Here is a 15000-nt window from a genome sequence, read left to right as displayed (position 1 = left end):
ATTTCCAATACTTTTACTTCTACTCCACTACATCTCGGACCCAAATATTGTACTTTTACTCCACCAGAATCATTTGAAAACTTTAGTTACTAGTTACTTTGCAGATATAAATTATAATTTTGCAAAACACACATTAATCACTTCAGCCTTATTTTATACCTAGGCTATTTGAAAATAGCCGATCTACAAGCTTGTAGATCAGCTATTTTCAAACATTTTGTACTTTTAATTTTGGTGCGTTATGTACATTTTGATACAGAATTTACTTTCATACTTTAACATTTCGAATCCCAGACTTTTTACTCGTAACAGAGTATTTCTACATTGCAGCATTGCTACTTTTACTTCAGTATTTTCCCACCACTGGAAACTAAAGCCCACAAGAGAAAAGAATAATAGGCTGAGAGGAAGAGGACAGGGGGATGGGGGGGCATAAAGAAAGCAAGAAGAGAAAAGGAAAAGAAAAGGCGTCTGAGAGGAAGGATTCTCACACATAGGAGGAGGAGAGAGACGAGACAGAGAGAGGTTAAGGGATGGAGACGTCCCACTGAGGAGAAGGCAGGGTTGGGGGACTAAGAGGGGAATAAGGAGAGGAGTAAAGCAAAAAGAGTTAAAAGAGTAGGACAACGATCCACGCGTCCGAGACTCTTCACTCTCCTGGCCCCCAAACTGTGGAATAAACTCCCCATTGTACTTAGAACGACAGACTCACTCCCTAACTTCCGCCGTGACTTGAAGACTCACCTCTTCAGAGTTCAGACTCCACCTTAGCCCATAGCACTTACCGTAGCACTTGCCTACTCTCAATGACCATACATGTGTAGCTTTGTTTCTTTTTTCATGTTTTTTTTTTACTGTTTTTTTTTACTACTATTTCTATGCATTTGATATATTGATGTTGATGTATTACTTTGCTTTGTACTTTTACTTTTGCTGCTAAAACAGGAGAGGACGGGCGTAAAAGCAAGGTACTTTATTGCACTGCAAAAGAGTTAAAAGCCATTACTTTGCTTATTGTAAATCGCTCTAGGATTAAGAGCGTCTGCTAACTGCCTAAATAGTAAATTGTAGTAAGAGGCCTAGAAGGAGAGCAGCTTGTAATACCGTGTTCCAGGTAGGACGGAGTTCCTTCCGAGGGGTCCAGCCTTCGGGCCCGGCGGCCATGTTTGGAGTTGTTGTGCACAAACATGTTGTCTGAGACGGCCAGGACGTGTCCCTCAACGCTCACCGTAGTCGATACCACCACCTGAGGAGAGGAGAGGAGAGGAGAGGAGAGGAGAGGAGAGGAGAGGAGAGGAGAGGAGAGGAGAGGATTTTTACAACTTCATCTCGAGAAAACACAAGACGAGAACCAAGGTGCGAAAGAGAAACCACAGCATTGTACACAGAACGTACGCATGTCTGCAGACTCTCACCTGGAAACGCCTCATGTCTCGCGGGTTCCCCGCATTCTTCAGACAGTTCTGGTTGCACTTCAAGAAGAACTTGAGGAAGAACCTGAGAGAGAGAGAGAGAGAGAGAGAGAGAGAGAGAGAGAGAGAGAGAGAGAGAGAGAGAGAGAGGTGTGTGAGTGAGCAGCAGACAGTATGCAGTGGACGTCTGTCAGTGGGAGTACAATATCGTCGTTGTCGGGTGGAAAACTTGTATGTCCAAAACCGTTTCACTAAACTAGTGAAAACAGCCGATCTACAAGCACACAACGACTCGCACCGCGAGGCGTTGTGTGCTTGTAGATCGGCTGTTTTCACTACTTTTGTGCGACGGCCTTGCATGATGAAAGAACGTACACATTTGAAACTTGGAGATACGATGTTTTCACCTGACAACGACGATATCCTTGCTGGTTTGAAGAAGAAAACAACAAAGAAAGAAAACCCCACCAAAACAAAACCCTTCCAGAACAGGAGCAAAGTCACTTCTCATCCATCCATCCATCTGCTGTTTATGAATACGGGTCATTTTCTATGTAACAAAAAAACACAGCTCAGGGACACACAGGGAGATCTCTCTCCCAGAGAACTGTATATCCGTCTTATGGCTGCCATCACAGCATGCTGTAAACACACGGGGCTACGCACACACACGTGCACGCACACACACACAACAGTGTGTGTGTGTCGTAAAGGCCTATATGATGGAGGTTGTATAGCCGGTGTAACGTTAGTTTGCTGCGTGTTGCCCGCCTCATGCCTCCTTCAATCTCGGCGAGCGCGCGCGTGCGAGAGAGAGAGAGAGAGAGAGAGGGAGAGAGAGACCACATCAACAGCACCTGCCATGCATTATTAATGGGCTGAGATGGCAAGTATGGCTACCCACATCAATACTTAATGAGGGGTGGGGGGAGGCGGGGGGTGGGTGGGGTTGGGGGAGGGGGTACAGGAGAGGAGAGGTGGAGGAGGAGGAGGAGATGCTAAAATAAAAAAGGGGTGGAGGAGGGTTGATGGTTCCGCGACCACCCCGACGAGAGATTGACGTCTGATGACTGAATTCTTTCTCGTAGGCCTGAACGCAAATCTGTGTTGATGTTAGATTTGAACCACTTTAACCATTATTTTATGCTTTAACTATTTAAAAATAACAGATTTACAAGCTCACAGCGCAGCACCGAGTGCCGCGCTGCGAGCTTGTAGATCTGCTATTTTTGGAAAAATCGCGAACATTTGTGCATGTCTTTGAATGTTTTGGACCTGATTCTCTATAAGTGTCTTCTAAATTCTTCTTCTGAATCAGTGGTTCTCAAAGTTTAAGTTTTTCATTAAGGTACCCCCAAAATTACATGTATTTGGCGGCCACGGACCCCCATCTCAAAATATGTTGTTCCATGGACCGCCCAGAAGCAAATACTTACAAGAGTTACAAATGTTCGCTTTTAAAAAGATATAATTCAAAATCACGATTTAAAAAAAATAGCTGATCTAGTGCCGCGCTGTGAGCTTGTATATATCTGCTATTTTTCAATAGTTAAAGCATTAAATAACCCTAACCCTAAATGGGTAATAACTAAAAGTCTCGTTCAACGGCTCTCGTCTCTCTTATCCTCCATCCTTCCTCTTCATCTCATCTCTCCTCTTATCTGTCCTGCGTTCTCTCTCTCTCTCTCTCTCTCTCTCTCACTCCCTTGTCTTTCCCAACAGAAACAACATCAAATGAAGCGTGAAAATAAACAGTGCCGTGTACAAATAAACAGGAACCCTTAAAAGGGGTGTGGGGGGGTTAACGCTACAACGTTTCCCCCCCCCCCCTCCCTCCCTCCCTCCATCTCTCTCTCTCTCTCTCTCTCTCTCTCTCTCTCTCTGAGGACGGCTCATAGAAGTGCTGACAGCTGAAACTGCTTACAATACAGATCTCCGGCAGCCACAGAGAGAATCACTCCTTTGCTCAGCGTTCCTTTCATAAGTCTTATTTTCTCCTCTCTGTTCATTTGTTATGGCTGCGATTCTGCACTGGGCAGCGCGTTTCCGAGCCAACCCGCCTCGGAAGTTGACCGTGCACGGCCGTGCGCGCGTCACACACACACACAAACTCAACATCCACACGCGCGCACGCCAACAAGGACGCACGCAGAGTTTGTGTCAAGAGAAACGCAGCGAGCAGCCAGCGTGCCTTGGACAATTGCTTCATCTATAAACACGAGGGACCGGAGGAGAATGACGAATGGACAGGGCAGGGTTCTGCCTCATTTCGGGGGCTCAGGCTGCTGCTGCGTACATTACAAGGAAGTGATGTAACACAGGACCCCTGACAGCCTGTAAATGTGTGACAGCTGGTTAGTGGGAGACACACACACACACACACACACACACACAGTCACACACACAAAAGGAAGAGTCTGATGATATCTCTCTTTCCGCCGCCCCAACGCTTTGTTGTTTGTTGTTTTTCTTTTTGCGGTGATTTACAACTATGCCGGAGCAAGGGCTTTAATCTAAAGGAAAGAAACGCGTGGAAGGAACAAATCAGACACACACACGCACACACGCACGCGCGCACACACACACGCGCACACACACACACACACACACACACACACACACACACACACTAGGGATGGGACGATAAGCGATATTATCGTTTATCGTGATAAAAAACACCCATGATAATCGTATCGTGGAGACTTAATTTATCGTGACATCGTCCTCCGTCATGCACTGGGATCAATTCACCTTTCATTTGCCGAGCTGCATATCCGGTACCACTTAAACCCTCTATAATTGGTAAAAGGTACTTATAATATACGTACTTGATACAGTCTTTTTTTCACTCTCTATCAAATGTCTTTGCCCAAAGAATAGCCGATCTACAAGCTCACAACGCGTTGCGTTGCAACGCGTTGTGAGCTTGTGGATCTGCTATTTTTTTGGCAAGTGTTCCACCTCAGGATAATGGATTTTGATTATCGCGATAATATCGTAAATCGCGATTTCTTTTGTCACAATAATCGTGATATGACATTTTCATATCGTCCCATCCCTAACACACACACAGTAGTAAGGAAGAGAGAGGGAGAGATAGAGAGAGAGAGGGAGCAAAAGAGACAAGCGCTAAAGAGAAACGATAGAGAGACAGAGGGAAGAAGGGAAGAACAGAAAGCAGGGGATGGAGAGAGAGAGGCGTCCAAAAGGACAGACAGAGCCTCCTGTATATTTCAGGAGCTGTAGGCCAATATCTCAATAATTCATGAAGCGGAGGAGATGGAGGTTTTTTACTGTGCTGCTGGACCCCACGGGCAGAGGGTCTCCCCACCCTGCTTATCTCCCCGAGGTCAGAGAGCAGCCTCCATGACAGCCAGGAGACCAGCTACCGGCAGCCCCCACGCACCCAGGGGTGTCGCACCAGACCCTGGGCCCTGGGTACGAGGATTCACTGCGGGCCCCCCACATGAATGTTCTTCATAGGGGGAGGCTGGGAACGGGGACTGCATGAGAACGCATAATTATGCATTATTGTGTGCTTTAACTATTGAAAAATAGCAGATATACAAGTGAGCTTGTAGATCTGCTATTTTTGAAAAAATCTTGAAAATGTGTGCCTATTTGTGCCTCTTCGAAAAGTCTTTGAATATTTCAAATCCTTCTGAGGTTTTTTGAAAAAAACAATATTTCTATGTCAGCGGTGCTCAAACCTTTTCATGAGAAGGACCCCAAAATGACATGTATTTGGCCGCGGACCCCCATCTTAAAATATTTCGTTCTAGGGACCCCCCAGAATCAAGATTTGAGTTACAAAAGTTCGCGTAAGAAATACATATAATTTTCACGACTTTTCAAAAATAGCAGATCTACAAGCTCGCAGCGCGGCACTCGGTGCCGCGCTGTGAGCTTGTATATCTGCTATTCAATAGCAATAGCTAAAGTATAAAATAATTAAGGCCCCTCCTCCACTTTGGGCCCTAGTAACTCAGTCCCACTTTCTCCCCCCTTGTGACGCCCCTGGCCCCACACACCACTCCTCACACTCACTCCTTCAAGCTGCTGTTTTATTCATCCAGCCATGCAACCCCGGACCCTCCGAGTCGCTCCCACCAGAGGGACGCATGATGGAGGGATGATGGGGAGGTAGAGACGGGAAGGAGGGATGGGAGGAGGGAGAGAGGGAAGGCTGGGTCGCCCTGGTGTCAGAGGAGACCCAATTGGCAGGTTAAATATTAGGGCTCGAGTTTTGGGGCCGAGGGGAGAGGGAGGAGAGACAGAGGGGAAAAGAGGGAGACCAATGGATGGCTGGCTGGCTGACCGACTGGCTGGCTGGCAGACTGTCTGTCTGGCTGTCTGATTGTCTGTCTGCAGGGGCGTGCAGAGAATGTTAGAGAGGCAGGGGCTGAAATTTCTAAAAGGGCCTTTGGTGAAAATATCGAAAATAGCCGACCTCCAAACTCACAACGTGTCGCGCTGCAACACGTTGAGAGCTTGAAGGTCGGCTATTTTCTGTGCTTGATACCTCACTGAACTAAGAAAATTCAAGTCAGTTTCTACACAGAGAGGGTAATTCTTTCAACGTTAGATGCTTCATTCAGGAGTTCAGGAGTTTGGACAAGGCAATTCTCTTGAATGTTGCTTTCAGGTATGGCATGGAAAAGAGGGCATTTGCATTTCTTTCACCATAGTAAAAACTACATTCATGGTCTGAAGAGAAGGCACTTTTTACAGACCGATAAAAGGGCAGGGACTCAAGCCCCCTTTGATGTCTATGTGTGCACGTGCCTGCATGTCTGTCTGACTGGCTGGCTATAGTGCCAGACAGAGAGATATCGGGTGTGAATGGTAGCTTGAAAACAACTCAAATCTAGAGAGAGAGAGAGAGAGAGCGAGAGAGAGAGAGAGAGAGAGAGAGAGAGAGAGAGAGAGAGAGCGAGAGCGAGAGGCTGAGGTGATATAGTCCATGTGGGACTATAGCTCTCCTCCATTTGCTTTGGCATTTGCATGACCCCCCCCTCCCTCCCCCCTCTCCCCCCTCTCTCCCAGCCCCCTGCCCTACTCTCTCTCTCTCTCTCTCTCTCTCTCTCTCTCTCTCCCACCCCCTCCCACATGCATGGATAACCTGATTCATTATTTACATGACATTAGGTGGCTGGGGGTCAGCCGCGTGGAAATATGACAAAACTGCACCATGTAGATTCTAACAGCTCCAGATCCATGTTCCACTATCTCATCTCCGGAGGAGCTGGGGAAGTGGTGGGGAGGGGGGGGGGCTACAATCACCGTCACACACGCTTAAATGGGCCGACAGCTTACCACCGCGTTGATAAAGGGTGACACATGCACATGTTGTTATGGAATATTAGAGAGATTACCGCAAGGATCTATATGGATAACATCATCTGAGCCAGATGCAGTAAATATAGAGGCAGTAGCTGGCCGTATTTGGTCAAACTATTGCTATCATTGAACTTTCTACTTAAAATAACTTTTTATCATGACTGTATTTATCCACAGAACAGATCACATTGATGACAGTGGATGTTTTCAATGGCAGAAGTTCGAGGTTGAATTTGGTTGCAGATCATTTCCCTACAGGTCTAATAAGACAATGATCAAATTGTCAATACAATGTTTTGAAACAAACACTACACTGTATCTAATTTCTCGAAACCCATTTTACTTGTTCAAACTACACTGAAACAAAAATTCATCGCTTTATCAATCATATTTTTCTAAGATCATGTTGATTCAACTTTAACTTTATTTGATTTCATGTTTTGTCACATGAGCTTCTCCTGTGCTTGATAAATATTGTTGACTAACGTGGAGCCGCTATCCAACAAACAATCAATGTTCAATTGGTTCTCAACCTTTTCAGGCCGCGACCCCCAAAATAATCATATTTTAACAGGGGATCCCCCCACCCTGATGACCACTAAGAGTTGAGGAATTGCATTTTGTATAAGACGGGTTTATTGTGAAAATAGCAGATCTACATGGTCACAACGCCTCGCAACGCAATGGCAATTGGCTATTTTCACAATTTCTGCCTCTAATATTGTGCATATACCCTATACACGTACACTTTATGTTGGTATGTTTACTATTGAGTGAGAAAACAATGTTGCACATTACGTTAATCATCTGGGGACCCCCCAAAGTAATTTGGGGACCCCCCCTGGGGGTCCCGACCCACAGGTTGAGAACCACTGTACTAGAGTATGGTGAAAACGGTGCATTTCACCGGTTTTCAACTGGTTTACTGTGCCTCGCCAGCAGCACTACAAATATTACCACAACAAATTACTCTGCCGGCTGGATTAAATGAAATAAAAACATTTTGCTTGCACATAATTACCCCTAAATCCAGGAATGACCGTGGAAGTGAATTTGTGTAAATAACTGTTTGGCCCCTCAAAGCCTCGCGGCATAAATTTCGCTAGCGTGAAAAAAATCTAACGAACGAGCGCACGCAGGCAGGCAGCGGTCGCCGCAGTAATTTAATGATCTCACACTTTCATCAAATCGTAACGGCCGCTATTTGTCACTTTGGCGCAATTAAACACACAATCACCCTGCGTCCATAAAAAAGCAAAACAAGGAAAGCAATTATAACACAACTTTTAAGTAATCCCTGTAGCATCTAAATATTATTACTCTGGTGCTAACGATAGTCTAAGTGATTAACCAACAGCAAGGTAGCCTCCGAGCGACAATTTTGTTAGATTTCCTAATAATTTTTTCCCACATTAGCTGGCAGCAGATGAGGAGGTTGTTTTGATTGTCAAATCTAACCGCAATGATATTCTTTTCCCCCCCTTATTCCTCATCTCCCCAATCAAATACTTCTCAGTCCTGCTTCACTTCCACTCTGTCTCGTGTTCCACATTGTGCCGTACAAATGTACTGATGTTTTCCTTTGTTCCTCGAACCCGCCTACCCCTCTCGTCTATCTTCTCTCCCTCTCTGTTTTGTTCTTATGCCGATGTTGCTGTAAAAATGACTGTGAACCCACCCCACTCCCCCTTCTCTCTCTCTCTCTCCGTCTCTGTCTCCGCGCCATACAGATCATCTCCAGTACAAAGGCAGCGAGTCTGGCACCTAATATGCTTCATGAGGTGTGTAATTCACTGCCGCGGCGGCGGGAAGCCATTTGTCTCCGGGGTTAACTAAGTGACACAACAGCACTTCCCCATTACCACTGCATTGAAATGCACCATGGGCCCCACAGACCCACAGACAGGCAGGTATAGAGCGAGGAGAGAGGAAGATGTTAACCACTCATAAGTCCTATTCCATTCTTCATCGTACGACAATAGCCTGGCGCTTTCCCTCGCGTACCGTGACATTTATTTGAACATGTTTGGTCTATAATGACAGGCCCGGAATAAGGAAAGCCGGGGTCAAAAGTGCTTAGAATTATTGACTGCTTTAACTATTGAAAAATAGCAGATATACAAGCTCACAGCGCGGCACCGAGTGCCGCGCTGCGAGCTTGTAGATCTGCTATTTAAAAAAAATCATGAACATTTTAGCAAATCTTTGAATATATGTATTTTTAAAGCAAACGTTTGTAACTCAAAATTTGCTTCTGGGTGGTCCCTGGAACTAAATATTTTTACATGGGGTTCCTTGGCCAAATACATATCATTTTGGGGGTCCTTCAAATGAAAAAGTTTGAGAACCACTGACATAGTAGTCTCTCAAGAACAGACTAACTGCGCTCCAGTTAAGTGAAAAGGACCTTTTCTTTGACGATGGCTGGCCAGATTGCTGACATAGAAACATAGGTTTAAAAAAAAAACCTTAGAAGGATTCAAAAGACACTTATAGAATCGGGGTCAAAATTCTAATTTTCAAGATTTTTCAAAAATAGCAGATCTACAAGCTCACACTGATAGCTTGTATATCTGCTATTTCTCAATAGTTAAAGCATAAAATAATGACACACAATAATGTGTACCTGTTCTGAATGGGTTAAAGCTCTGACAACCGAACAGCGAGGAATCCGTCCCAAATGCGTACGGAGGGGAATTTCAGACCATGTGAAAATACTTGTAAATCAAAGATAATGTTATGGGCAGGGGAAAAAATGGAATGAAAAGTAGCCTGCTGAATTGGAAGTGAAGCGCGGTGCCCGCCCTCGGAGAGAGTCAAATTCCTCTCCTCACTTCCTGTTTTTTTTTTTTTTGTTTGCTTTTCTCTTTCCCCCCCACTACTACTCTGTTTCTCTCTGTTTTTTTTTCTTCTTTTCTTTTTCTCTGCAGTCCATCTCTCTCTCTCTCTCTCTCTCTCTCACTCTCTCTCTCTCTCTCTCTCTCTCTCCGCCATGCATCACTGACACTTCAACCCAAAGAGTGACTGCCTTGTTTCCCGTGGTGGTGACCTGTCTCCCTGTCTGCAGTATATATTTAAGCACACACATAAGCACACACACATACAGGCGCGCACGCACACACACAAACACATACAGAAACTTACACACCAACACACACACCCACACACACACACGTGCAAAAACAAAAGCCAGCGCACGCCCGCTTCTCACACACACACACACACACACACACACACACACACACACACACACACACACACACGCACACACACACACACAGGCGCGCGCGCACGCACACTAATTTAGGGAGATTTATGATGGGGGCCTTGCTCCAGGAGCCACGCTGGCTGACCCCAGGGGTGTATGGGGCCACAGTGTGTGTGTGTGTGGGGTGGGGGTGGGGGGGGGGCTGTGGAGTGGAGTGGGGGGGACATTAATAATCCAGACCCAGGTCTGTCTCTGGGCCCGGCCCTGGGCCTCGGACAGCCTGCAGTGAGTGGCCCACTTTCCTGCAGAGGCCACCGTGCTGCAGGTCCAAAAGCACAAGACTTAAAGGTAGAAAGCTTGTATGTCCAAAACCGTTGGTTTTGTGTTCGTCATTTTGAAAATGGTTTTAAACTAGTGAAAACAGCAGATCTACAAGCACACAATGCCTCTCGCCGCGAGGCATTGTGTGCTTGTAGATCTGCTGTTTTCACTAGTTTTGTGCCATAGTCTTGTGTGATGAAGCAGGGCTTCTCTTTTCCGAAAAAATTTACAGTTTTGAAACTTGGAGATACAAGGTTTCTGCCCGACAGTGACACTGCATGCCGGTATCATGCGCTGATCTGCAAGCTCGCGAAGCGTCACGGCGCACCACAGTGTGAGCTTGTAGATCGGCTGTTGGCACCATCTCACGCCGCAGTTGAAGTCAAAAACACGGGCGGGAGGTCTGGGAACCGAATGCTCGGAGCACAGCGAACGCCATAGCTCACCATGTAGGTATTCAGATGCAAACACACATGTACAGTAAGAGAAGCACACTCGTGGACAGAGAGACACCACACACACACTCACTCACACACACACACACACACTCACACACACACACACACACACACACACACACACACACACACACACAGACACAGACACACACACACACACACACACACACACACACACACACACACACACACACACACACACACACACACACACACACATACGCACGCCACTTGTTCCATCAGACGCTCCCTCAAAGTAGTGGCAGGAACCTCTACATTGCCCTCATGTCTATCTTAAGTGTCATGATTTATTCAAATAGAACATCTCACTGTGCTGAAAAATTAATCTCCCTCTTGCCGCGCTCACCGTCCCATCATCCTCTCCCCCCCACGCTCATGCACGCGCGTGCACGTCCCTGTCAGCTGAATTTGCCCCTGTCGTTAAATATTTCTCAGAACAAATGGACCCTGGAGGAGGGAGTATACGCTGTGAGGAGGGAGTGGGGGTGGAACAGCTCAGGGAGAGAGAAAGAGAGAGAGAGAGGCCGCCGCTGGGGAGCGATACACACGGTCCTCCTCACGTCCCCTGGTAGACGCTGCTCCCGCCCCGCGGTGTCCCCAGCCTCGGGGACAGAAGTCCCACAGACACTTAACCGCTTGTGTTTTCATCCATTTCCTACCAAAAGAATCATTCAAAATTCAACCGTGTGAGGAGGAGATGGACAGCCTTGACGGACAGCTGACTGAGAGAGAGAGAGAGAGAGAGAGAGAGAGAGAGAGAGAGACACAGACAGATGGAGATAAGAAAGAAGGATCTAAGCAGAGAGGGAGAAGAGAAAGATAGAGGGAGAAACCTCGCATCTCGGAGTTTCAAATCTGTATGTTTTTTCATAAAGTAAAGCCCTGCTTCATCATACAAGACTGTCGCACAATACTAGTGAAAACAGCAGATCTACAAGCACACGGCTGTTTTCACTACTTTGAGTCATTTTTTAAATGATAAATGCAAACCGATCGGTTTTGGACATACAAGGTTTCCACTCGACAACAACGATATTCAGCCATGTCCACACACGCACTCACACACATACGCGTGCGGCCGTGCACAAACACAGACACATACACACCCAGCTGCAGGACCTAAGTGTCTAAGCAGAGAGGGAGAAGAGAAAGATAAGAGGGAGAAAGAGAGAGGGGTGAGAGAGATTACAGCGATGTAAAAGGGATCCGCTGGAATCCCTGAAACCCCGCAGAGCGTTGATTTAACCGAGGGACGGTCAAAACAGATCCACGAGAGACTTTTAAATCAACACTCAATATTTTACTAGTTTAGTGGGAGTCAACAACTGGTGGGCCCTCTGATGACATCCCAACCCTGGCAAAACACAACCAAATAAACACCAGTGTGTGTGCGTGAGTGCGCGCGTGTGTGTGTGTGTGAGAGCCATGATGAATAAGGGGCTGTCTGGCTGATGGACAGGCTTGGCAGGCCGTGCTGATTGAAACACTTCCTCTGTGGAGCCTGGCCCATTAATCTGTGTGTGTGTGAGAGAGAGAGAGAGAGAGAGAGAGAGAGAGAGAGAGAGAGAGAGAGAGGGAGAGAGAAAGCGAGTGGGGCCTCTGCACCTCAGGACCATAGGGGTAATGGAGGGGTCCTGGTTGCCATCCCCCCCCCCCATCACCTGGCCCCTGTCCTGCCCTGCTGGGGTACCCCCCCCCCCCCCCCTTCACCCCCCCCCCCCCCCCCTGGGACTGACCAGTGAATAATGACCCTGTCATCATCCATGCTAGACGCCACCGCACAGCCCAAGGGTGTGTGTGACCGTCTCCGTGTGACCGACCGCGTGGGCACGTGAATGTGTGTGTGTGCGTGTAAAGGTGTGCACGCGTGAATGTGTGTGTGTGTGTGTGTGTGTGTGTGTGTGTGTGTGTGTGTGTGTGTGTGTGTGTGTGTGTGTGTGTGTGTGTAGGTGTAGGTGTGTGTGCGCGTGTGTTTGTCACCACCCCTGCACCACGTGCTCGCCACCTCCTCTCCTCTCCTCTCCTCTCCTCTCCTCTCCTCTCCTCTCCTCTCCTCTCCTACTCCACTGAGTAGGACTGATGTATTCATATTGAATAATGTTGATTTAAGCGCGTGTTAAACTTAATGCATAATGCATGGTCTATATATAGCTTGATAAAGAGCATTGTGTCAGGGCCGCTACCAACCCCATACATTGCGGGGATGAATGTGCCCCCTCGCTAAAAAAAAAAGAAAAAAGAAAAAGTTCCTGTTTTTTGTTCCATTTAAGCAGCGTATTAAATCATAGCTGTGACTGCGACTTTACAAGCGGCTCAAGGTTATGTTTCTAAATGCAGCCGGGATCAGAAATCAGAAACTTAATTAGCGGCACCCGTGTTTGTTCCGGGGTGAGGCGTTCGTCGTTGTTCTCTCTCTCTCTCCGCAATGGGTCTTAAGGGAGGGCCGCGCGAAAAGGCGGGAGAGAGAGAGAGGGAGGGAGAGAGAGGGAGAGAGAGGGAGAGAGAGAGAGAGAGGTGTGTGTGAGCGAAAGAGAGAAAGAGAGAGAGAAGAAAGAGAACGCTGGCTAGACTCAGGCAGAGAGAGAGATTGATACTGAGCAGAAACGTATGTTTCCCACAGTGCCTGCGCGCGTGTGTGTGAGTGAGTATGCGCGTTAATGTGTGTGCGTGCTGGTGTGTGTGCACGAGCATGTGTGTGTGTGTGTGTGTGTGTGTGTGTGTGTGTGTGTGTGCGTGTGCGCGTTGGCCTCGCGTCCCTTCTGTTTATCAAACATATTACATCTCCTTCTAGACTCCTCACCTGCACACCCCCAGCCCGCCGCATATGGCCCACCAATCACCAAATAAGGAACCGTACATACATTAGCATAGCTAATGACCTTCCCTCTCCATTTAATATGCAAATTCCGCCGAAACATTACTGAATGCCGTCTGTTCTAAATGAATAAATTTGAATCGCAATTAGAATAATCCTTTATAATTAATGAAAACTGTCAATTTTGGTTCATAAGTAATTCGATTAAAGTGGTGATGGGGCACTTCTGAAGTTCAGCGGTCTGCCGAGGATGCGGCGTGTGCACGCGCAAAACGCACGCACGCTCGCGTAGACATTCATATCGTCAACGTCGCGCAGAAACCTCACATCTCGCGAGTTTCAAATCTGTACGTATTTTTCGTAAAGTAAAGCCCTGCTTCATCATACAAGACTGTCGCACAAAACTAGTGAAAACAGCCGATCGTAGATCAGACAGATCGGTTGTTTTCACTACTTTGAGTTATTTTTTAAACGATAAACGCAAAACGATCGGTTTTGGACATACATGGTTTCCACCTCGACAACGACGATATTCAGCCATGTCCACGCACGCACGCAATCACACACACACACACACACACACACACACACACACACACGTGCGCGCCCATCCACACACACACAGACACACACACACCCAGCTGCAGGACCGGCAGCAGCAGCAGGGGCCGTCGCTGCATTATTGATGAAGATGATTAATAAACTTATGAAGCTGCTTGTCACACAACAACCACACACCTTTTCTCTGTTAGAAAAAAAACAAAAAACAAAAAAACATTCTTAACCCGACACAAACTTCTTTCTTTCCTCTCCCTTACTGCCGGCAAGAGAAACAACAAATCAATCACTCCCTTCTGCCAGCTGACAGGGGGTGGGGGGGGTAGACAGAGAGAGAGAGAGAGAGAGAGAGAGAGAGAGAGAGAGGGGAGAGAGAGAGAGAGAGAGGGAGAGAGGGAGAGAGAGAGTGATTGAAAAGGTTCCGTGGCCTTGTGCTGCTGTGTCAGTGGCCTGTCTGTCTGTGGGGAGACACTGATGGACTGTAGCGCGTCAACACACACTCTTTACACACAGGGTTCAAGGGTTTCTCCTTGTTTCTCTGAGCGACTGACACACTCGTGTTACTGTACTTTTTGTGTACATTTATTACATTTTTTAAACTTTTTTACACAGGAACAGGCCACTCATCAGAATCACTTTATTATCTGAATACAATACGATAATACAATTTTAATCGTCCTACGCTGAAATATATCAGGGCTTACGGGACGTTTCACTTTCACACGTGTTTGGGGTCATATTAAATGTCTACTCGTGCTTTTGTGAGTGCCCAAGACAGTTTTGCAAGTTGCTTGATTCAGTATTTATATACATTCATTTTAACAATATCAGTCACCAGCAGAACCAGTACAGGTGTTTTTAATCAAT

General features: G+C 46.8%; 1 protein-coding gene across 5 annotated transcripts in view; it reads right to left on the bottom strand.

Annotated features, from left to right (window-relative positions):
• Positions 1-15000, bottom strand: part of LOC308302062 (transcription factor COE1) — a gene marked incomplete at both ends in the record, with an annotated part of 115305 nt that overhangs the window by 53366 nt on the left and 46939 nt on the right. For all 5 annotated transcript variants that reach the window (XM_080746242.1, XM_080746245.1, XM_080746243.1 and 2 more), the window contains 2 exons: positions 1105-1246; positions 1416-1497. In XM_080746242.1, coding sequence (XP_080602368.1) covers positions 1105-1246; positions 1416-1497 — 224 coding nt within the window. The remainder of the gene's footprint in view (positions 1-1104; positions 1247-1415; positions 1498-15000) is intronic.

Source organism: Nannobrachium achirus (assembly GCF_963921795.1).
Source record: "Nannobrachium achirus genome assembly, chromosome: 17".
Taxonomy (NCBI): domain Eukaryota; kingdom Metazoa; phylum Chordata; class Actinopteri; order Myctophiformes; family Myctophidae; genus Nannobrachium; species Nannobrachium achirus.
This window is presented reverse-complemented; position numbering and strand designations above follow the sequence as displayed.